Consider the following 22,566-nt stretch of genomic DNA (forward strand, 5'->3'; position numbering starts at 1 on the left):
ACACATCACTCACAACTCTCCCAATCTGTCCTTCCTTTCTGCCTTCACTGTGTCTATTGTCCTTCACTGCAGCTACTCTTGCCAGTGCTCTTAATGCCCTTGCTATTTTGTCTTTCCTTTTCATTGGGAGTTTGGATAAATACTGATCAATGTTCTCTGCTTCCACAAGAGGGCCTTTTTCTCAATCTATATGCTCTCCATGGTTAATCCTAGCCCTCGCTGGGCTTCACTTCCTGGCCATGGTCTGGTGACTCTCCTGTTTACCTCTCTAGTCCAGTGGCCTCTCTCTCTCTTCTTATTTTTTTCTATTAAAATTTTTTTTAAGTTTATTTATTTATTTTTAGAGAGAGAGAGAACAAGCAGGGGATGGGCAGAGAGAGAGGGAGACACAGAATCTGAAGCAGGCTCCAGGCTCTGAGCTGTCAGTAAAGAGCCCAACACAGGCCTCAGACCCATGAACTGTTAGGTCATGAACTGAGCCGAAGTCAGATGCTTAATTGACTGAGCCATCCAAATGCCCCTCTAGTGGTCTCTTTGGAGTCCTATCTCCACTAACACATTTCATGGGCACCTCCTAATTCCCCAAAGAAAACTAAACCCACCATCTTCCCAGGTGCTCAAGTTGGGGACTTGGTAACGTGGGAGGCCCAGAGAAGTTAATTAACTTGTCCAAGATCACACAGCTTGTAAGTGGAAGAGTCTGAGGTTGAAGGATTTTCTCTTTCCACTGATCCACATAACACTTCTCTTTTATTTAGGGGTTAGGACTATTTTCCTACTCATCTTCAGGTCTCTAGTCATACATAGCACAGTGCCTAGCATACTGCAAAGTTCAGTAAATTTTTATTAAAACAAAGAATGCAGGTATATTCAAACATTTTCTTCCACTTCCTCACTATGCATGTAAGAAAATGAAAGCCAAAGGAGTTAGAGCATTTTCTCATGGGTGTGTGCAGACTCACTCTTGGCACTTCATACACATCACCAACTGACTAGGAATTGGATTGATTTCTCTTCTGCTTCTTCCATAATCAATAGTTAATGGATCCAGTCAGTTAAGCGTATGACTCTGGCTCAGGTCATGATCTTGTGGTTTGAGCCATGTGTTGGGCTCTGTGCTGACAGCTCAGAGCATGGAGCCTGCTTCAGATTCTGTATCTCCCTCTCTCTCTGCCCCTCTTCCCACTCATTCTCTCTCTCTCTCTCTCTCTCTCTCTCTCAAAAAGAGACTTTATTAAAAAAAGAGCTAATGAAAGGAGAAGTAAGAGGATATGAGGAGAATATCTAAAATAAAATAGAATTATATGGAAACACTGCTGAGGGGATGCTCAGGGTCAAGATGAAGCAGGTTTAGGAAAACTTACTTCCACCTGTATATATCTCACTCCTGGGCAGGGGTAGATGACAATGCTGCCTGATTCTGTGTGTGTATGTGTGTGTGTATGTGTGTGTGTGTATGTGTGTGTGCATGTATGTGTATGCGTGCATGCATATATGCCAGTACTTTGGTGTTTTGATGCATATTGCCTAGCACTATTCACACTGATGCTTGCTCTGCCAAGGGGAATAACCAGGAGATTAGAGGTGATGTGTGGGAGCACTAATCCTATGTTACCCATGAGGGTACATGCGTGAGAAGCCTTTGCTCTTAGATGTGCTCTTTGGCTTCCCATAACCTGCCTTCCTATCTTCCTCAGCAATTTTGCACACCTGCTTTAGGATATGTAGCAATGAGATCATTAGGCCAGCCCGGAAGCACTGAATTTCATTCCAAAAGGCATACATGGCTTTGGTCAACAAAATTCCCTGCACATCTTCCATTGTGGGGTGCTGAATTTGGCCTTTCTGCTCTGGACCATTGGGAAATGGTATTCTAAAATAAAACAAATAAAATAAAAAAGAGAGGGCAAAGTATTTTATTTTAGTTGATGTAGTTTGTCTCAGTAGAGATGTTCAGAAATGTACAAGCTTGCAGCAATGTGTAAGCTTGTCTTATTTGGGGACAGTTCTAGCTGCCAAGTGGTAGAGAAGGAAATGCTCCCTGGAAAGAGAGGATCAGGGTGTGATTTCACTTGCAGTGCTGTTGATTATAGCTGAGGCACTGTAATTTTTATTTTATCACATCATGACTAAGCACAATGGGAGATGTCAGCGTGTTAACTCTTGGCACACTCTGAAATGGTTCACCAGAAGACCTAAGAACACATCTCATTATGACTTGGCTGAGTGGTATTCTGACTGTCTCCACAACTGGATGAAGAGCCTGAAACAATTTAAATTGGTCGTGTGGGGTTAGGTAGCTTGTTATCTTCTCTTTTTTCTTTTTGTTCTTTCTTTCCTTTTTCCTTCTCTTCCCACTTCTTCTTTATAAGTTAATATTCATTAGTATCCTGCACAGTTTTATCATGGCTTTATTTTGTTGAAAATTTCTTTAAGTGTTCACTCATTGGGGTGGTGGGAGAGGCAGGCAAGAAGAGCTTTGCCTAAACATGACCTACATTTCATGTGCCATTTGATTACTAAATCATACCACTAATGTAATATTTCATTTTCTTGATTCATTCTTCATTCTTGCTTGGTTACTACTAATCATTAGAGAGTAAATTTCCATTTTAAAGATATTATTCAAAATCAGTGGGGCACCTGGGTGGCTCAGTAGGTTAAGTGTTTGACTTTGGCTTAGGTCATTATCTCATGGTTCATGAGTTGGAGCCCCACATTGGGCTCTCCATTCTCAGTGCGGAGCTTGCTTCAGATACTCTGTTGGCCTCTTTCTCTGCCCCTCCCCCATGCTCTCTCTCTCAAAAATAAATAAAAACTTAAAAAATTTAAAAATATCAGTGAACTATTTCCTGTAACAAAACTTTGCACTTACTAAGCAAAAAATTAATACCTTGCTGTTTTCACTTTTTAAAAATTTTTTAAATGTTTCTTTGTTTTTGAGAAAGCGTGTGAGCAGGAGAGTGGCAGAGAGAGAGGGAGACACAGAATCTGAAGCAGGCTCCAGGCTCTGAGCTGTAAGCACAGAGCCTGATATGGGGCTCGAATCCACAAACTGTGAGATCATGGCCTGAGCTGAAGTCAGATGCTTAACCAACTGAACCACTCAGATGCCCCTATTTTCACTTCTTTAAATTTCACTGAATTATGAATACAAACCCCCAAGCAGTCACATAGAATGACAGAATTGAAGAAACTAAAAATTTGCATCTTTGTTCTTATAATTACTGTGCTATCATTGTTCTGAATCTACTACTGTTGAAACAGGAATATTCATATACAACAGGGACACAAATTGTACTTGAAGTGAGTTTGAAGGATTCTGAACTGTTATGAACTTACCCTGAAACGAAGCAGGCATCACTGCATCTGTGTGTCAGTTACAGAGGCTGGCTGTATACTTGGGTGTTCTCTGAATTAACTTCCATACAGAGGTAAGTAGATATGAAACCAAATTGCAAAAAATTAAAATCTAAAATTGCCAAATATGAGGGATATAAACAACTTTTTTTTACACAGGAAAAAGATGCTAATTTGAACTTACATACATATGATTAAAATTTAGTGGTAACCAAGCAATTGTTTAGAATTTAGAAGATGGCCTTTTGCCTCCCACTGGAATATTTATCACTGATATTGTTTAGAACTGCCAGAGGAAGGTGATTATAAAAAGCAGTCAATTTTAGTTGGCTTAAATCAAACTCTTATTGCCTTCTCCCCAGGTAAACTGCTCCTGTTGCCCTCAGCTTTGGAATGCCACTAGTTGGGACTAAAAGTTGCGAATCTGTGATATGAAATGTGCCCACCTTCCTATAGTCATTCATCTATGCATTCATTTGCTTATTCACTACATACTTCGTGGACACTTGTTATGTACCTTGCATTGCATTACGTATTGGGAGTAAAATGTTGAATAAGACGTGGAACCAAGTGCTAATGACTTTATGATCAAGTGGGAGATATAGACAAGTAAATTGACAAATAAATGTGCAGCAAGAGGGCTACAGCTGGGGTAAAATATGGGAAACCAGTGAAAAGGTGTTGCATCTTGGTTATGCAAGCCCTCAGTGGACACAGCATTGCGGTTGAGACTATCTTTAAATCTGACAACCATGCCTGGGCTGACTTTGCTGATGCTATCTCCCGTTTTCTGCTTTTAGCAGGATATGACTCAGGCTCCCAAGTGGACACCCTTAAACTTCCTGTTTCTGTAATTAAGCACACTATGACTCCTAATTAGGTTTTGGTCATCTGGCACCCCCCTCCATGCCCTTCCCTTTTCTTCCTCACCAGATATATTCGCATTATGGACTACTGCACAGAAGTGAAAAGCAGTGAAATACTGATGCAAGCCAATGGAGGAATCTCAAATGTTACATTGAGTGATAGACACCAGACACAAGCAGGTACATACTGTACGATTTCATTTATATGAAGTCCAAGAATAGGCAAAGTCAATCTGTGCTGACAGAAATTAGAATGGTGGTTTTATCCAAGGGTAGAGATTAACTGGCACTCTGGACATGTTTTCTCAGGGCTGGCTGCATCAAGATTACCCTCAAAGTGTCCCTTCCATGCTAATCAGGTAGAACCCCAGAACCTAGCACAGCTGGAGTTTCTTGAATGACTGGGACAGATATCAGTGATTTCATATTTTCAACATAGATATAACCTAGTATTTGCATATTTACACCCAAGGTATTTTATATTACACACTAGAAAACTAAGATGCACTTTCCAGAATAATGGAGACCTAAAAAAAAAATCTTTGCAGTATTCAAGTCTTTATTTTATATTTTATTTTATTTTATTTTACTTTATTTTATTTTATTTTATTTTGTTTTACTATTTTATTTTATTTTATTTTATTTTATTTATTAAGCCATTTTATTTCTTACTTTGGAAAGGATGGTTGAGAAAATAAGCATTAGACATGATCCTTTTGAAAAATGAGGTTGGTAATAATCACAGAGACAGTGGTACCACAATTGTATATTTTTACAATATGCTTTCAGAGATTCTTTGGGCTTGACTGAAGGATTGAAGATAGCTTCCCCATTCTTGTCATCTACCTTTCTATGTACATCTTGTTCAGAGTTCCATGCAGAAATTTATTGAGGTTCCTTCCATCTTTTGTCTGTAGATTTCATCAAATCTTTCACTCTGAACCACAGTGAAGTGGTTTTTCCAATCCCCCACAGTTCCTAGAAGAGGAAAACCAAGCTCGACAACATGTTTGCCTTTCTCCACCTCCCCCTCGATGCCTACCCTTCCACCTGCAGCCCTCTGATCTAAGAAGGACCCTAGCATGCTCTGCACAGGGGGTGGACTCTTAGCTAGAGTGGACAATTGCCTCAAAGGTGCTGGTGCTTGGCCTCACTTGTGATATATTCACATAATGGACCACTGCACAGAAATGACACAGGCCAATGGAGGAATCTCAGACGTTACACTGAGTGATAGACACAACACACAAGAAGGTACATACTGTATGATTTCTTTTATATGAAGTCTAAGAACGGGCAAAATCAATCTGTAGTGATAGAAATTAGAATGGTGGTTGTATCTGAGGGTAGAGATTAACTGGGGTGCTGGTTATATGGGTGTATACATTTTTCAATATATTGAACTGCATATTTCAGAGTTTGCATTTTTTGGTAAGTTACTTCTCGATTAAAAAAAATAACTTTTGGGAAAAATGTCATTGAGACACTGGATATGTATGAGCTTTTTCACCAACTAGTAACTACTAAAATGTTAAAAAGGGGAAATACTCTATATCTCCGCAGTGCCTCTTCTGAAAATTTGTGCAACAGAAATAAAAGCATCAGGACATAACGTGCATACAAAGATGTTTACTATAACATTATTCATAAAGATAAAATATTAAAAACAAAATAAACTGTGGTATCTTTCACTAGGGGAATAGTTGAATGAGTTATGATGCATCCATGCTTCAGCATAACATGAGACCACTAAAAACAGTGAGCTATATGGACCTACATGCCTTGCTCTGGAGGGATGTCTGATATTCTGGCAAATGAAGGTGTGAAGTATGACCACATTTGGGTTTTAGCCTTCACCATGTTCTATATTTTTGTTTGCATATGTATGAGCCTGAGGGAAGGAGGGTGTATAGAAAGATAAGTTTGTCTGGATCTGAAGAAGGGCTACTTGCCAAATCATCACCATTGATTATCTGAAGAGAAAAGGAATGGCATTTTTTGGTTTGCTGCACTAGCATGGGATGATGCTGTAAATTCAAAAATGCAACAAAATAAAGTAATAAATTAAAAAAAGAAGAAAAGTTGCAAAGCAGTAGTATACCATGGTTCCTCTGTTGTGCAAAAGAAGTCTGTGTTCTTAAATAGAAAGGGAGCCATACTATTGGTGGCTACTTCTGGGGGGCAGGGTTTTGGTGAAGAAAAAAAATTTTTTTTCACTAAAAATGCAATTCCATATTGATCTAATTTTTTTACAATGATATATATTACTTTTTAAATAAAAAAAATATAAGGCTTTTTTTCCTCAAAAAATATTAGCGGGGCCAATTAGAATTCCTGTTTTGGGAAGTAGAACTAAAAAATTAAGACAATGAAGCAATGCTCAGTAGCAGTGATAGTTGGAAGTCATGAAGGCCCATGTGTGGGCCATCATCAAGACCAAGCTATGAGCAGGGGTGCCTGGGTGGCTCAGTTGGTTAAGTGTCTGACTCTGGCTCAGGTCACAATCTCAGAGTCTGTGAGTTCAAGCCCTGTGTCGGGCTCTGTGCTGATAGCTCAGAGCCTGAAGTCTGCTTCAGATTCTGTGTCTCCCTCTCTCTCTGCCCCTCCGCCACTCTCCCTCTGTCTCTCTTACTCTCAAAAGTAAATAAACATAAAAAATAATTTAATAATAAATAAAGACCAACCTATGAGAAGAAGCCGAGTCAGCAGAAGCTATAAAGTAGAAGTGTAATGGGCAGAGTGACAGGAAGCTGGTCAGTGGAGGAAAGCACTCCTAGCAGATATGTGAAGGGCAGCTGAGTCCTGTAAGGGATGAAGCCTTCTAGTAAAAAGCTGTACCCTCCTGCTGCCGAGGCTCTTACTCTGAGATCCAGGGATCCCCACAAGGTCTAGACCAATGGTGGCTCCTGCTCTTAACTACCTGCAAGACTGCATTTCTCTTATACCTCTGCCTGACTTCTCCTAACAAACCCGTTTCTTACAACCAAATACCCCAGAGAGCTCTCTTCTGTAACAAGATTAAATCCCCACCTTATTAGTGGCATATTATTTTTAATAGGCTAAGTGTATTGTCTTGAAATTAATAAAACCTAACATCTTCTTGGGGCACTTGGGTGGCTCAGTTGGTTGAGCCAATGACTTTGGCTCAGGTCATGATCTTGCAGTTTGTGAGTTCGAACTCCACATCGGGCTCTGTGCTGACAGCTCAGAGCCTGGAGCCTGCTTCGCATTCTGTGTCTCCCCCTCTCTCTAACCCCCCCCCCCACCACTCACACTCTGTGTCTGTCTCTCAATAATAAATAAATTTTAAAGAAAAAAATTAAAAAAAAACCCTAACATCTTCTTGCTAAGAGGCAGACAGATATTACTAGACAAACTGAGTGTTTGGTTTATACTTATATTTATATAGTATTTGAGGCCACACACACCTTTTCTCATGAAGGGGGAAATGGACTGGTCCAGGATGGATTTGGGAACTGTAGATCGATTTGTCATGGGATTTTCTTTCATTTTCTCAAATGACGTCTCTTGGACAATTTTATCTAGCACTGTTTCATGCAAGCTCTTTCCCATGAACTGCATCACTTTCTGAATTTCTTGCTTTGGGTCCTGTGGTGAGGGTAACATTGCATTGGAATGGAAGATGGTATCAGGACACACATAAATTCTTCAGGGTGTCCCTCCCAGAGGTGCAGCCCTGAAAGAGCCTAGAGTGATTTTTCTGAAGGGCCATTACTCACCCGTTTTATGTCCTCAAAGAAGAGGAAGAGAATCTGGTATCTGTCTTTCATCTCCCACCATCCCTTTACATGGTCATACCAGGAACCCCAGCCCACTGTAACAGACACAAGAAACATAACACTCTACATAGGGATCACCCAAAGTCCCAGATATATCCTGAGTCCTGATCTGTTTGACTTAGAGGGTGATATTGTATGGTATAGCCTTGGGGTAATTTATCCCAACATGCTACCTAAAATGGATTCATATTTATTGTGTATAATCACATATGCCCTGATATTGGAACAAGGATACTCTTTGGAATGGGGGTGACTCTATGGGTCAGGTAACCTGGGATAAAGGCTTTCAAATTGGGTGAGAGATATTTGCTGGGACTATGGGTATTCACTCTGAGCTCAGCCAGCCTGCCCTTCTCAGTCCCAGTCTGAGGTAGGACACATATAAGGAGGAACACAACCTTCTAAGGACTCAAATGATTCCTAGATACCTGGATTGGGAACCCAAAGATGTGAAGGATTATCCTTTACCTTTCCCATTGATGAAGGTTTCAAAATACTCTTCCCAGGTGCCAGGGTCAGGAAGCATTTGATTCATCCTTTGGAAATGGTAGTAGGAAACCATGCAGTCTTTGGCATTTCGAGCCACATAAAGGAACTTTGGGGTGACAAGAGAGGAGGGTAAAAGATGGTATGAAAAGTGAATTTTCACAGAATTCACTCAGTTTGAGCCATGCCAAGTGTGGCCACACACACCTGCCTCAGCTCTCCTGTGCTGACAGTTCGACTTGGCCATGACCTCCTCCTCCTCTGGCTGTCCCCTGCTTCTCTGCTGATTGTCCTCTTTATCCAAACTCAGTCCTATTAAGTAGCCTGATTCTTGCTTGCCCCTTTAGTGTCAGAGTCCAATCGTTCTCTAGCAACTATGACCTCCCGTCACACAGAAACTACCACATGCATGTGCTGATGATCTTCCCAACATCTCATCTCAGTTTCCTGGAGAAGCAGGATGACCTCTCGGTCTTATTTCCTTCCTGTTCTCATCAACTCTATTATTATCATCTTGAATCCCTTCAGGTCTTGCCCTACAAAGCATCCTGTTTAGGTTTCATTTTGACCACAACCTTGTCTCCTACCCTCTCAGCCTTTCACTTTAACCAAATATGACCTTTAATGATTGCTAAGTACTCAACTCACATTCTGACAGCATCAGTCCTGAGCTGGTCTCATTGACTGGTCACCTTAGATCCATAACTAGTCATTTCAATGTTGTTTGTTTGTTTTTACCCTAAAACAGTTCTCAACTAGGAATGATTTTGCCCACTGGGGGACATTTGGCAATGTCTGGAGGTATTTTTTGTTGTCACAACAGGGGGTGGCAGTGCTACTGGCATCTAATGAGTAGAGGCTAGGGATGTTGCTCAACATTTTACAGTGTACAGGGCAGCCCCCTGCCTCTCCACCCAAAAAAATTATCTGGCCCAAAATGTCAGTAGTGCTACTTCCTATATTCTGATGCTTTGACATCCTGGGGCTTTGCTAACCCTGGATGGACTGCCCCTGCCAGGTTTAGCAGGTTACTAGAGATAGTAACAACTCACAATCACGCTCACTTATCACTCCACCAGTCTGGAGCCTACATCTCAAACACCTCCCTTATTAGGCTCTCACACTCTGTGCCACTATCCATCTGCTCTAATCACCCCAGGGCCAGGACCACAAAAGCAGGAGCATCATCCCTTCTGCCCCAGAGACTGCAGAAATTATCCAAACTACCCAATCTTAAACCTGCTTACCTGCCTCACCCATTCCTTCCTTCGGAAACCAGAATAAAGGCTCTTGACCACATGTTACCCTTGCTCCCTCTGCCTCCTGACTGACCCTGGTGCTTCCTAGGCGTGAGAAGTTTAAAAAAAATCCACCTGAATTCTTAGGCTTTTCAATTTCTGGTTGGCTAATCATTTAATTAATCTTCCTATCTTATTTCTCACTTCCAGCCACAAGGCTCTCCTTTCCCTCCTCAAAACTTCATCCCATTTCCCCCACCAAGTTCATTTATTCTCTCTTTTGTGGTGCCCGTTCTGCACTTCACCTGTTGTTGAATTTGTGTGTGTGAGTGTATTATTAGCTTTTTTTAGTTCAGAAATTGAAAGGGCTAGAAAGAAAGGGACTAAGTAACAGTGTGAAATAGCCACAGGTAATTAATAACACCTTTTTTGGAAGGTGCATGACAATAAGTGGCGACAAAAGCTATTTCTGTGGCAATCTCACATCCCACAAACACTGACAAGAAATTTGATTGTCAGGGCTTGGGTTCTACTTCCAGTTTTGCGGTCGTGGTTCAGGTCTGAGGAACACCATCTTTCTAACGCTGGTGCTTTTTATCCGAAAGCAGAGACCATGGTGATGGAGCTTAAGGCCACAAACCCGGAGACAGCGAGAGGGAGAGAAGAAGGCTTGGCTTGTGAGGGTCAGTCCTGCAGGCGCAGATTCGCGATGGGGTCCTAGTGCACAGCAGGAGCGGATACCCTCCCACAGGCAGAGGACCCAGAAGCAAGTGGGGAGATGAAGTGGAACGGGGCGCCTCCTCTCTCACCCACGGCGGTCTCTCTGTCCCCGTGGCCACCCTGCTGCAGCCAGCCCAGGCACCCTGGCCCTTCCGGGGCCTCAGCGGCCCCTCGGAGGCAGCACGTGCTGTGCCCTCCCAGGTCCATGTGAGAGAGCCACCGCAGGTTTTGGCAAATCAGAGAGCTTTGGTTGGATTTTTATAGCAGATGCTTATATATTATTTCAGTCACAGAAATCCTGATTATTTGTTTAACTTAATAAAAATTATGCTTTAAAAATAGCATCTTATTCCCTTCTTTGATTTTTGATTCAATCTTTCAATTTTCTTACACAACTTATATTTCTATATCTGGTCATTTTGATATCTGAAGTCCTTGAGGTCCAACCCTGCTGTTTGTTCTTTCTGCAGACTCTTTCTCTTGCTGGCTTGTTCCTTTTGTTGTTGTTGTTGTTGTTGTTCAGTTTATTTGTTTGGTTGGTTTTTAATATATTTTTAGCTTGTTCCTTTGTATATTTTGTAATGTGAGATGGTCGACTCAAGAGGGAGCACTGCAAGCAGAAGGTATGCCCCCCTCCCCCCGACCATCCCATGTTTGTGTTTGCTGGTCATCCTGGGAATGCCACCAATGGAACCACCTTATACAGTTTTTCAGCATGGGGCTTCTTGGACAATGCAAGAAGTGCAGCTTGAATTTCCTCCTTTGAAGAGGAGAAAATGTGGCCACACATTTTCAGGGAAGCTGAGAGCCCAGGTCAACACAGAGAGACTTCCGTCCATTGACAGTGAAGCCCTTCAGCTGTCCCAGCTTGGGCTCCTTACTTTTCTGGTTCCTTCTGCTCTGGGATTTGCCCCTGTGCAGCCATTGAAACTCACGCTGCTGCATTCTCCAGGTCATCAAATACCCACAGGACAGCTACGGTGTCAGTGACCTCTCTGAGTTCCAGTGCCCTCTTCATTGTGGGACTGAGGGATTTCCTCAACTGTATCTGGATCTCAGTTACACATTTACAAGGAAACTTGTCATTTGTTATGTGTAATTGCTAAGTGTTTTTATACAAGAGGTTTCAGGGTGTTTAGTCTTAACATAATACCAGAAATGGAGGTTCTTGTTCCCTTATATAACTTTACTGAAAGGACCCACATAATCGCTATTATTCCCTAGAAATACACCCTTCCTAGCCCTTTGTTCCCTTCATTCCCACCTTTGAGAAAACTTCCTTAACATCGCTGGCTGACACCTCAGTTTCTTTCCTTGACTTAATTCATTTGTTTTTCATTCAGCAAACACATTTGGAATGTCCTCTATGTGCCAGGAACTGATTAGACGCTGAATACAGAATAAAGTCCCAGAAGCAGTAAAGCTAAGAGCCCAGAGTTTACTAGAGGTTAAGGCCAACTGCTCGCCTCAAGAAACACTGCTCCATCTATTTACCCTTTTAAACAATCATCAGGGTTTTTTTTCTCCTCACTTTTTCTTCTGTCCTCTATTATGAGAATTCCATTGCCCACACCCTTGGATCAACTGTGGACACTCACTATCTCTTGTTCTCTCCAAAAATTCATCTGTACCTTCAAACAATCCACATCTTATTTGAAAACATTCAGGTGAATATCCTGCTGAGTATAGAAGTTTACATTTTCTCTTATTGCTGATCAACAGCAATACTGCAGAGATAGCGGAGAAGTAAACATGATGGCAGTGTTGTGAGTTAGGGTCTGGCGGATTTGCTCTCAGGAGGGTTAGTCTCCCCGCCTGTCCCCAGGGAAGCTATTGCTGTCTTACCTTGCAGTTATTTTCCCAGAAAGATGGAGGCAAGAGCTGAATTGGAAGGTGAGTCCTTAGTATCCGTGGAGAGGGCATTGCTTTGGCTTTTTCCACCCCTTTGAAGTAAATCAAGAGTAAACATCTGTGTAATACAAGTACTGCATGGGGGAACTTATATTCTGGGCTCTGTCCAGAATGTCCCATCACCCCCCACCCCCATCTTTCTGCTTATCTCTTGACTTCCTTTGGGATTTCATAATAAGATTATTTATTTTACCATCACTTCTGTAGACTCAAACAGCGTGAGAGTTGGAAGGGAGCTTAGATTAATTTACTCTGTCACTTCCAGGATGTGGAGACAGAAGCTGAGAAGGGACAAGTGAGTTCTTATTGTAGCAGAGCCAGGGGGAACCAGAGTGCAGGCCTCTCTTGCCTCCCAGCCAGTGCCCACCCCTGCGTGTCTGCAACAGGCTGCCCATGTACTTGGCCCATGTGCTAGTCACTTGTTTCATCTCTAAAAACTTATGTACTTGATGTCACATGAGTTGTGATTTCCACTCTGTCCTCTAAAACACTGACTAGACACTTGCTCTGTGCAATCATTGTGTTAGACTGAGGGAGGGGATGTGAGATAATAGAAAATTTATATTTGTCTCTGCTTCTGCTTCTCGGCACAGAATTCCTGAAACCTCTATAATTTCCTGGGTGATAAGGGTGCCCTGCTTTTTGAAAAAAGTTTTTTAAATTATTATTTATTTTTGAGAGACACACAGAGAGAGAGAGGAAGTGCATGAGCAAAGAAGGGGCAGAGAGAGAGAGAGAGATGAAGACACAGAATTGGAAGCAGGCCCCAGGCTCTGAGCTGTCAGCACAGAGCCCAATGCAGGGCTTGAACTCATGAGGTGTCAGATCATGACCTGAACTGAAGTTGGATGCTTAACCAACGGAACCACCCAGGCACCTCAGGGTGTCCTGTTCTAATGAGCTGACTCTAGGTGGGCTCCTAGATGGAGGCTGGTCACCAGCAAGACCAGCCATGATTAGAAGCTTGGAATTTTCAGCCCTATCCCCCATTCTTCAGAGAGGGAGGAAGGGCTGAAAATGGAGTAAATGATAGATCATACCTGCACGATGAAGCCTCCATTAAGTCCCTAAAGTCTGGGGTTTGGAGAGCTTCTGGGTTGGTGAACACATGGAGACTGGAGAGAGTGCTGATCCTTTTGAGCAGCTCAGACCATGTGCCTCTTCTGTTTGGAAACCTTCTATACTCAAGGTGGTTTTTCACACTTGCTCCCCAAGCTATGTGTTTGAGGTAGGGGATTCAAGGTGGAGTTGAAAGGATGTGTTTCATTCTGGCCATCTTTGGTTTTGCTTATTTTATATGTTTGGAACCTCTAATAATTTTTTTAAAACTTGTGGTAAGATACACGTAAAGTAAAAATTTCCATCTTAACTCTTTTAAAGAGTACAGTTCAGTAGTGCTAATTGCATTCATGTTGTTGTGCAACCAATCTGCTTAAACACTGTACCTGTTAAACACTAACTCCCCATTCCACCCTTCCCCAGCCACTGGCAGCCACTATTCTTTCTGATTCTATGAATTTGACTCCTGTGGATACCTAATATAAGTGGAATCATACAGTGTTTGTCTTTTTTTTGGTGACTGGCTTATTCCACTTAGCATAATGTCCTTAAGGTTCATCCTTGTTGTAGCAGGTATCAGAATTTCCTTCCTTTTTAAGACTGAATAATCTTTCATTGCATGTATGTATCACATTTTACTCATCCATTCGTCTGTCCTGGACACTTGGGTTTCTTCCATCCTCGGCTATTGTGAATGATGCTTCTATGAATGATGCTTCTCTAGTCTCTGTCTTTAATTCTTTAGGGCATATACGCAGAGGTGGAATTATTGATTCATATGGTCCCAATAATTAAAAAAAATTCTGGTACTGAAAAGAAAAATTAGAAAGCTACTGGTCTATAATTAAAGCCCATATTCCTTAGCAAGACTGTGAAATTGTCCTGCGTCTAGCTCCTTTCCTCAGCTTCCATCGTGTCTCCTGCTCACATGTTACCCTTCAGAGCTATTTACACTTGTTCTGCTTCTCCAGGTCTCTTGTCTTCCTTGCCTATATCTCTGGGCACCTGGTTCGTCCCAGTCACTTTTTAGAGTCTCTCCAGACACTTCCACTGCTAGCAATATAGTGTTCCAGACACTATGAAGACCTCTTCTGTTGTAAAGCACCTGAAAATCTGATTAAAACACCACAAACATCCTTTAAATGCATAACCAATCTCGCAAGAAAACTAAGAAGGCTCCCCAGGGGCCCAAGTGCAGAGGGACTTGCAAGACAGGGAGGTGAGAAGGAAGAAGAAGATAAGGTTGTGATGACCTGAGCATGTTTGCCCCTCAGATCCTGGGCTCAATGACCCCTGTGTGCGAAGGGGGCTGGTAGTCTTGGGTTTTCATCCTCTTACATGCAACCCTCCCAGCAGGCTTGACCCAGCTCCAGCTTCAAACTTTGCTCCCAAAGAACACCTACAATAGACAGAGATTCTGCAGGTTTAGGACTTTACATGGAGCATTCCACCCATGTTTTATTTCACAGATTCAAGTAAATTATATGTTTTCTCCTTCTCTCTCTTTCTCTGTCTCTTATCAGTACTTCAGGAGAGCTGGTTGGGGTGGTCTCATTTCCTGGGCACTCTGCCATGAGTGCTCAGCCTCAGGGGGTGAGAAGGGCAGGGGAGAGTGCCCATGAATACACCTCAGGTCATAAAGTCATTCCCGAGCCTGCCCCGTGGAAGAAGAGGGCCAATGGAGTAATTTTTGGCCCTAATCGTCTGCATGAGAAGCTTGCAGTCTGGCAGGAAAAACACAGCAACAGCAGCAGTAGCAGCTTGTCATTGCAGGTGTCAGCTTCTCCAGGCATTGGTTTTCAGGCACGTTCTTCACCCTGCTGATGGTGTCCTATGCTAACCTCTACCCAACATACCCATTCCTTGTCATCATATGGTCTGCCTTTGCCTCCTCCATTGGACCATGAGCTATTGAAGCCAAGTGGAGGTATGGAGTCGTATATGCAGCCCAGGGCCTGTAGTATAAGTTTTTGTTGAGCTGTAGGAGTTATTTCTAGATCTCACCTATATACAGTTCTCTCTGTCTCTCTCTCTCTCTCTCTCTCTCTCTCTCTCTCACACACACACACACACACACACACACACACATGCACCTTTTCAAATTCTTCCCGGCCTTGCTTTTATTAGGTCATATATGCAATGCTTTAGATGTCAAACAGCTCTGTTGCTAGGAGTTGGTTGGAGGGTAGGAGGGCTCCTGGGAGGGAGACTGACCACACGGGACACAAACTTCCATTACATCCAGGAGTGTCCGCTCACTCTTGAACCCTCTGAGGGTGGTTGGTATACTTGACCAACACCCATCAGTCTATTTCAGCAACCATATTACCCTCCTAATGGTAGCCCTCACCTCAGGTGGCAGGGACCATCTGCTCTTAAATAAAACTACTGCCTAGCCGAGTCTTTACCCAGCCTCCGTCTGTTTATAGCTGGAAAGACCATAACCCTTTTCAGTGTTTATCACATCTTTGGACATGGGGCACCTTGTTTTTTTTTAATTGTTTATTTATTGTTGAGAGAGACAGAGAGAGAGAGAGAGAGAGAGAGAACAGGGGAGGGGCAGAGAGAGAGAGGGAAACACAGAATCCGAAGCAGGCTCCAGGGTCTGAGCTGTCAGCACAGATCCTGATGTGGCGTTCAAACTCAAGAACTTGAGTCAAAGTCAGACGTTTAACTGACTGAGCCACCCAGGCACCCCAAAGGCACCTTGTTTTATAAAGATCCATCTTGATTTCTGTATGATGTGCCATGCTGGGCTATTGGTTATTATCCTTTCTTGAATTCTGTAGCTACTGGCATTGCCTTGAGAGAAGCTTTATCCTGCTTTTTATGCTGACTTAACAATAGCATATGTTTATGCTGGATACTCTGCTCCCTACTGCCAAGAATGCCTCACTAGAAATCATGTTTAGGATTTTTTCCCTCTCTTTAATCTCCCAGATTGTCAGAGGTAAGATGATGGTGGCTGGGGTTGAATGTAGAAATAAGATAAAAAACTGGGCTTGGATGACCAGGGAACACATGCCCTTGTGGGGCAAGGGATTTAGCCTAAGAGGTGATCGGGAATACCTAACACTTAAATGGTATCTACTCTGTGCCAGGTGTTGTTCTAAGCTTTTGACACATATTAACTCATTTAATCCCTACAATGACTTTTTAAAGTAGGCACCAATTCTATTGACATTTTGCAGCTGAGGCAATTGTAACACAGAGAAGGTAACTTGCTAAAGGTCACTGAGCTGAGTGATGGCATCAGGATTTAAACCCTTGTTGTCTTTATTCATTATACCATCCTGCTGCTCAAGGGATCAAAGGACCAGACACCAACAAAAATGGAAGGCCCTGGCTACACACAGAGCAGGGTCATAGTTAAGCAGGCAGAGAGTACTCTGCGTGCAGTGTCAGAGACTCACAGGTAGTTCAGAGCAGCGATCAGACCAGGCACTGGATTGCTAAACTAGTGAATAACCAGACAGACAGGAATTGAGGGTCAAAGGAGTCTGAGTGGCTAGGCAAGTAGAACCAGAAGGACAAGAAAGTACCTAAGGCTATTCTAACTTGGACACAAGTTTAAGGTTTGATGGGCATCAGATAAGGAACTTCTCTGTCACAAGGCATTGGTAGCTCCGTCCACAATTGGTTCAACACTAGAGTTGTGCTGCCTATAATATTGCAGCTATAGCTAGTTGTGTTTCCAGTTTTTCATTGTGCTGTCCTATGCAATACTGAAATAGCAAAGTAGGTGTTCCTCTTATCCTTGTTCTGTAACATGCTTCCAGCAGCTGCCAGTTACCTGGAATGGCTTCTTTTGCCTTCTGGTTGCCTTTTTTTTTTTTTTTTTTAATTTCAAGAAGTGTATTGAATTCCAAGAAGTTCTGGTTGTCTTTTTGTCTTTTTTTGTGTGTTTTGAATACTCAATTCTAGGCTGAGTATTACCCTAAAAAAGTCTCCCTACAGAACAGAAATAGTTGGCTGCAAACACATTATTTTTGATGATTATCTGTCACTTTCTTGGCTGCTCTGGGATTTTGTATGGTGGAGTAAGGAGAGGAGAGAGTGCAAATTGTTTCATAAATAGCTCTCTACCTTCTCTGTGTGTTCTACAGCGTGATGGTCAGAGGGAGCATTTAAGAAGAAAATAAGGCAACTCCTTTTTACTTAGATTCACTTTTGGCAAATAATTTTAGGTAATATGTAGAAAGAATGAGAGAGGGAGAAAGGAGGAAGAGAGAGGAAGAGGAAGGGATAAGGAGAGCCACTGGAATGCCCTTGAGTAGGTGAATGGATAAATTGTGGTACATCTAAGCAATGGAATATTAGCACTGAAAAGAAATGAGCTATCATACCATGAAAATACATGGAGGAAACTTAAATGCACATTGCTGAGCGAGAGAAGTCTGTCTGAAAAGGCCACATACTGTATGATTCCAACTATATGATATTCTGGAAAAGGAAAAACTGGAAAGAGTAAACAGATTAGTGGTTGTCAGAGGTTGGGGAGAGAGGGAGGGATGAACGAGTGGAGCACAGAGAATTTTTAGGGCAGTGGAGCTACTCTGTGTGGTATTACAGTGCTGGATCCAGGTCATTATACATTGGTCCAAACTCATAGAATGTACAACATCCAGAGCAAACACTGGGCTTTGGGTGATTATGATGTGTCAGTGTAGGTTCATCAATTGAAACAAATGCACCATCTGGGGGAGGGGGTAGATATTGATAATGGAGGAGGCTATGCATGTGCGGAAAATCTCTGTGACTCTACTTTGTTGTAAATCTAATACTGCTCTAAAAAAAATCTTAAAAGAAGAGAAAGAATGGAGTCATAGCAATAATGGGGGAACTCTCACCAGAGGGCTGGGGTGGCCGAGCCCACTCGATGAATGGATGGCGGTGTTGAATTACGGCTCTCTGACATTTCTCCACATCTCCATTCTGCTCAATCATGTCCACAATTTCCTGAATCCACGTGGTCCCTGGGGCCCAAATGGAAAGGGTGAGATATAGAAACTGGTTAGACAATCTGTCTTAAGTGTTCTGGGTGAAAAAGGGGACGTGGAGACTGATGGTGTTTGGTTCAACCTCCCCTCAGGTCAGGATCCTGTCCTGAACGTCCATGTGGGAAAACCCCACAAGGTCTCTATGGACAGAAGGAGCTGCATGACGTTGTCACCCAAGAGCAATCCATAATAGAGCACAACAGCCTGGGTCCTCTAAAGCCATTATGCTTGACCCTAATAAACCCAGGGACATTAGGCATCCCAAGATTGCCTCATCATGGAATAGCGAGAAGGAGCAGCTTTCCTTGAATGAGTGAGTGCACTGTATCAAGGGGGATTATAACTGACATGAGCAGCCCTTTCTTACTCCACAGGCTGAAGTTTGGTTGTCCCCTAACCCCACAGTCACCTGATTTAGGGTAGGTACAGATGAGGAGATCATCTGGCTTGGCCTCAAAGTTCTGGATCTGGCTCCAGTTGTCCACAGTGCTAGCCTGCAGGGGGATCCCTGCCACCTCTCTCAGTTGTAGCTGTGTCCTCAACTCTGTGGTCAGGGCCATACTGTCTTGCAATGGGAGGGGGAGTCCCTGTGGGCACAGGATAGAGGACTTTTAAAACAATTGTGGTAAAATACACATAACATAAATTTACCATTTTAACCATTTTTAAGTATCCAGTTCAGTGGTATTAAGTACATTCTCATTGTTGTGCAGCCATCACCAACATCCATGTCTAGAACTTTTTAATCTTCCCAAAATGAAACTACACCATTAAACACTAACTCCCCATAGTTCTTTTCCCCTATCCCCTTCTACTTTTTCTATGAATTTGTCTACACTAGGTTCCTCATGTGAATGGAATCATACAATATTTGTCCTTTTGTGACTGGCTTATTTTACTTAGGATAATATCTCCAAAGTTTATCCATGTTGTACAATGTGTCAGAATTTCATTCCTTTTTGGGGCTGAAAAACATCCCACTGTGTGACAAAAACTACATTTTGCTTTTCATTCATCCATGTATGGACATTTAGATTGCTTCTAATGTTTGACTTTTGTGAATAATGCTGTTATGAACATGGGTATTTAAATATTTCTTCAAGATCCTACTTTCAATTCTTTGGGGTATATACCCAGAAATGGAATTGTTAGATCATATGGTAATTTTATGTTTAATTTTTTGAGAAATTGCCATGCTGTTTTCCACAGTACACAGTACACTATTTAACATTCTCACCAGAAAGGCACAAGGGTTCCAATTTCTTCACATCTTCAACAATATTTGTTATTTTCTGTTTATTTTATTTATTAAGTATATGTTTAAAATGTTTTTAATTTCTAGAATAGTCATTCTAATAGGTATGTGGTGATATTTCATGTAGTTTTGATTTTCATTTCCTTAATGATTAGTGATGTTGAGCATCTTTTCATGTGCCTATTTGTCATTCATATATCTCTTTTGGAGAAATGTCCATTTAAATCTTTAGCCCATTTTTTGAATCAGGTTTTTTGTGTGTTTTGTTCTATTGAAAGAAATGTATGAAATGCACAAAATGAGAAAGCCAGGAGAATGGGCCACTATTACTCCAGAATAATTGGCTACTGCAATCCCAGAAGACATTTATTGCTACTGCTAGTAATTAAATATTACTTAAAAGCTAACATTTATTGAACACTTCAATTTGCATGTGCTGGGATGAGTTCCTTGTATACATAAATTTAACCATGGTATATAAATTTAGTGCCAGGACTTTAGAGTTGAAAGCATCCTTACAGGAAATGTTCCATACTTACTGGAAATTGAATAAGAGAATCTGGCCCAGCCTTTCCAGGCAGTGGGTGAGAGGGAGTTTGTGCTACCATAGTAAGGCTCGTTTTCAAGGTTCTACTCTCAGAGTGAGGTAAATCTCTTAGAATGGAGACTATGTTTTAAGAAAATGAAAGATGAACTATTTCCAAAAAAAAAAAATTCAAGTGTAAGAAACAGCTGGTTTGACGATATGTCAAAGAAGGTAGAGTTTGGATAATATCAAAATTACCATGTGATCAACATTAAGAGGGAGGTGGGAAGAGAACTAACATTTCTTTAAAAAAATATTTTAGTGTTTATTCATTTTTTGAGAGACAGTGAGAGACAGAGCATGAGTAGGGGAGGGACAGAGACAGAGGGAGACACAGAATTGGAAGTAGGTTCCAAGCTCTGAGCTGTCAGCACAGAGTCCAATGAGGGGCTCTAACTCACCAACCATGAAAATCATGACCTGAGCTGAAGTCGGACGTTTGACTGAGCCACCCAGGCATCCCAAGAGCTAACATTTCTTACAGGCCTTCTATGTTAGATCTTTAATAGACTTTTATTTTCTTTTTTAATTCATATCACAATTTTATAATTTACATTCATAAATGTGAGGAAGCTGGGAGTCACATGATCAATAAGTTGTTCAAGGTTGTAGCCAGTGTGTGTCTGCAAATTCCAGATTCCTTTAAAAAAATTAGCTCTCTTGTTTTTTATTATGAGTGTATATATGTACCAGAAAATTTGGAGTAAGCCCAAATGTATGAAGAAAAATTATTTTTATGTTTTTATGTTTTTTCAAATATATATTGATATGTCTATATTGAGGGGCACACACAATTATAATCTACAATATAAACATATTCCAAAAAAGATGGGATTCAGAGAGCTTCTCAGCTGATGAACACGTGGAGGTGCTGGAAGCATGGTACCCCTGGAGAAAGCATGGAAACTCATGCCCCTTCCCACACACCTTTCCCTATGCATCTTTCCCATCTGGCTGTTCCTGAGTTATATCCTTTTCTAGTAATCCAGTAATATATTAAGTGAAGTGTTTTCCCAAGTTCTATGAGCCATTCTAGCAAATGAATTAAATTCATGGAAGGGGTCATGGGGACCTTCAACCTAAAGGTAGTTGGTTAGTGGGGTGACTGGGTGGCTCAGCTGGTTAAGTGACCCACTCTTGATTTCACCTCAGGTTGTGATCTCATGGTCGTGAGATCGAGCCCCATGTGGAGCTCTGCGCTGAGTGTGAGCCTTCTTTAAGATTCTCTTTCTCCCTCCTCCTCTGCCTCTCCCCCCATTGTGTGCACATTTGCCCATGTCAAAAATAAATAAAAAAATAAAATAAAAAGTGGTTGGTTAGAAACACAGGCTGTAATATGAATTTGTGACTGGCATGTGAAGTCAGGGTTGAGGGGAGCAGTCTTGTGGGGACTAAGCCCTTAACCTGTGGGATCTGATGCTATCTCTAGGTAAAGAGTGTCTAAACTGCCAGTATCCAGAAAATCTGAGGATTGCTTGGTAAACCGCCCCCACCCTGCCCCATATCTGGTCCCAGAAGGTATAAAGTATGTATGAAGTTTGCTACTTAAGTAGCATAAAGGAGAGGCACAGAAAGAGTTCTTCCTTTACAGGCATAAAGGCATAAAATTTCCACTTGAGAAACCAGCTGGAAATTTTGTCATCCCTTCAGGTCAGGGGCCTCCTTTGTGAAGCTGTCTCTGACTCCATGGACAGAAAGAGTTGTCCCTTCTCATGGGATCTTGTAGCATTTTGTGTGTAGATTTTATAGCTCTTACTCCACTGTCCTACAATTACTTATTTTTATTTCTAGCCATCCTGAAGCTCAGGGACCTACCTGGTCTAGTCCCCTTTGTAGGCTCAGCACGTAGGGGAGAGATCCAGGTGGGAAGGAGAGATGATATTATGGGACAGGGATTTTGGAGATTTTTGACTCAGCTTCCTGAATTTCTAGACTTACATTGTTAAGCTGGTATTTGTTGGTTATAAATAACTTTTATTTTTTAGGTTCCTTAAAATATTCTCTGGCTTTAGTTAAGCACTTCTATTTATATCAATATAGCAGCACCTACATAAAAATTTGAAAAATAAATCAGTGAGTTGAGGATTTCTTTTAAGCCATATTCTTACCTTCAAGTTCCAGCTGAAAATCGGCAGCCCAAAGTCCTGACCAAGGGTCAGTGGACACACAAAATGCATTCCAAGGAAGCAGGGTAGCATTCCCTGGGTATGGCAATTGCAGAGGCTCAAATTACCACTGTGTCTGAGGCATACAGGGCCTTCAGCAGGTAAAGGCCCTTTGGGGGC

General features: G+C 41.9%; 1 protein-coding gene across 1 annotated transcript; it reads right to left on the reverse strand.

Annotated features, from left to right (window-relative positions):
- Positions 1 to 5,091: 5,091 nt before the first annotated feature.
- Positions 5,092 to 19,000, reverse strand: LOC125162498 (sulfotransferase 1C2). The gene is made up of 7 exons (XM_047853586.1): positions 18,850 to 19,000; positions 18,291 to 18,416; positions 12,316 to 12,413; positions 8,495 to 8,621; positions 7,967 to 8,061; positions 7,655 to 7,835; positions 5,092 to 5,204 (listed from the first exon to the last, which is right to left on the reverse strand). Exons 1-7 carry the CDS (start codon positions 18,998 to 19,000, stop codon positions 5,092 to 5,094), a joined length of 891 nt encoding a protein of 296 aa, XP_047709542.1.
- Between the last annotated feature and the right edge of the window lie 3,566 nt (positions 19,001 to 22,566).

This window comes from Prionailurus viverrinus, chromosome A3 (genome assembly GCF_022837055.1).
Source record: "Prionailurus viverrinus isolate Anna chromosome A3, UM_Priviv_1.0, whole genome shotgun sequence".
Classification (NCBI taxonomy): domain Eukaryota; kingdom Metazoa; phylum Chordata; class Mammalia; order Carnivora; family Felidae; genus Prionailurus; species Prionailurus viverrinus.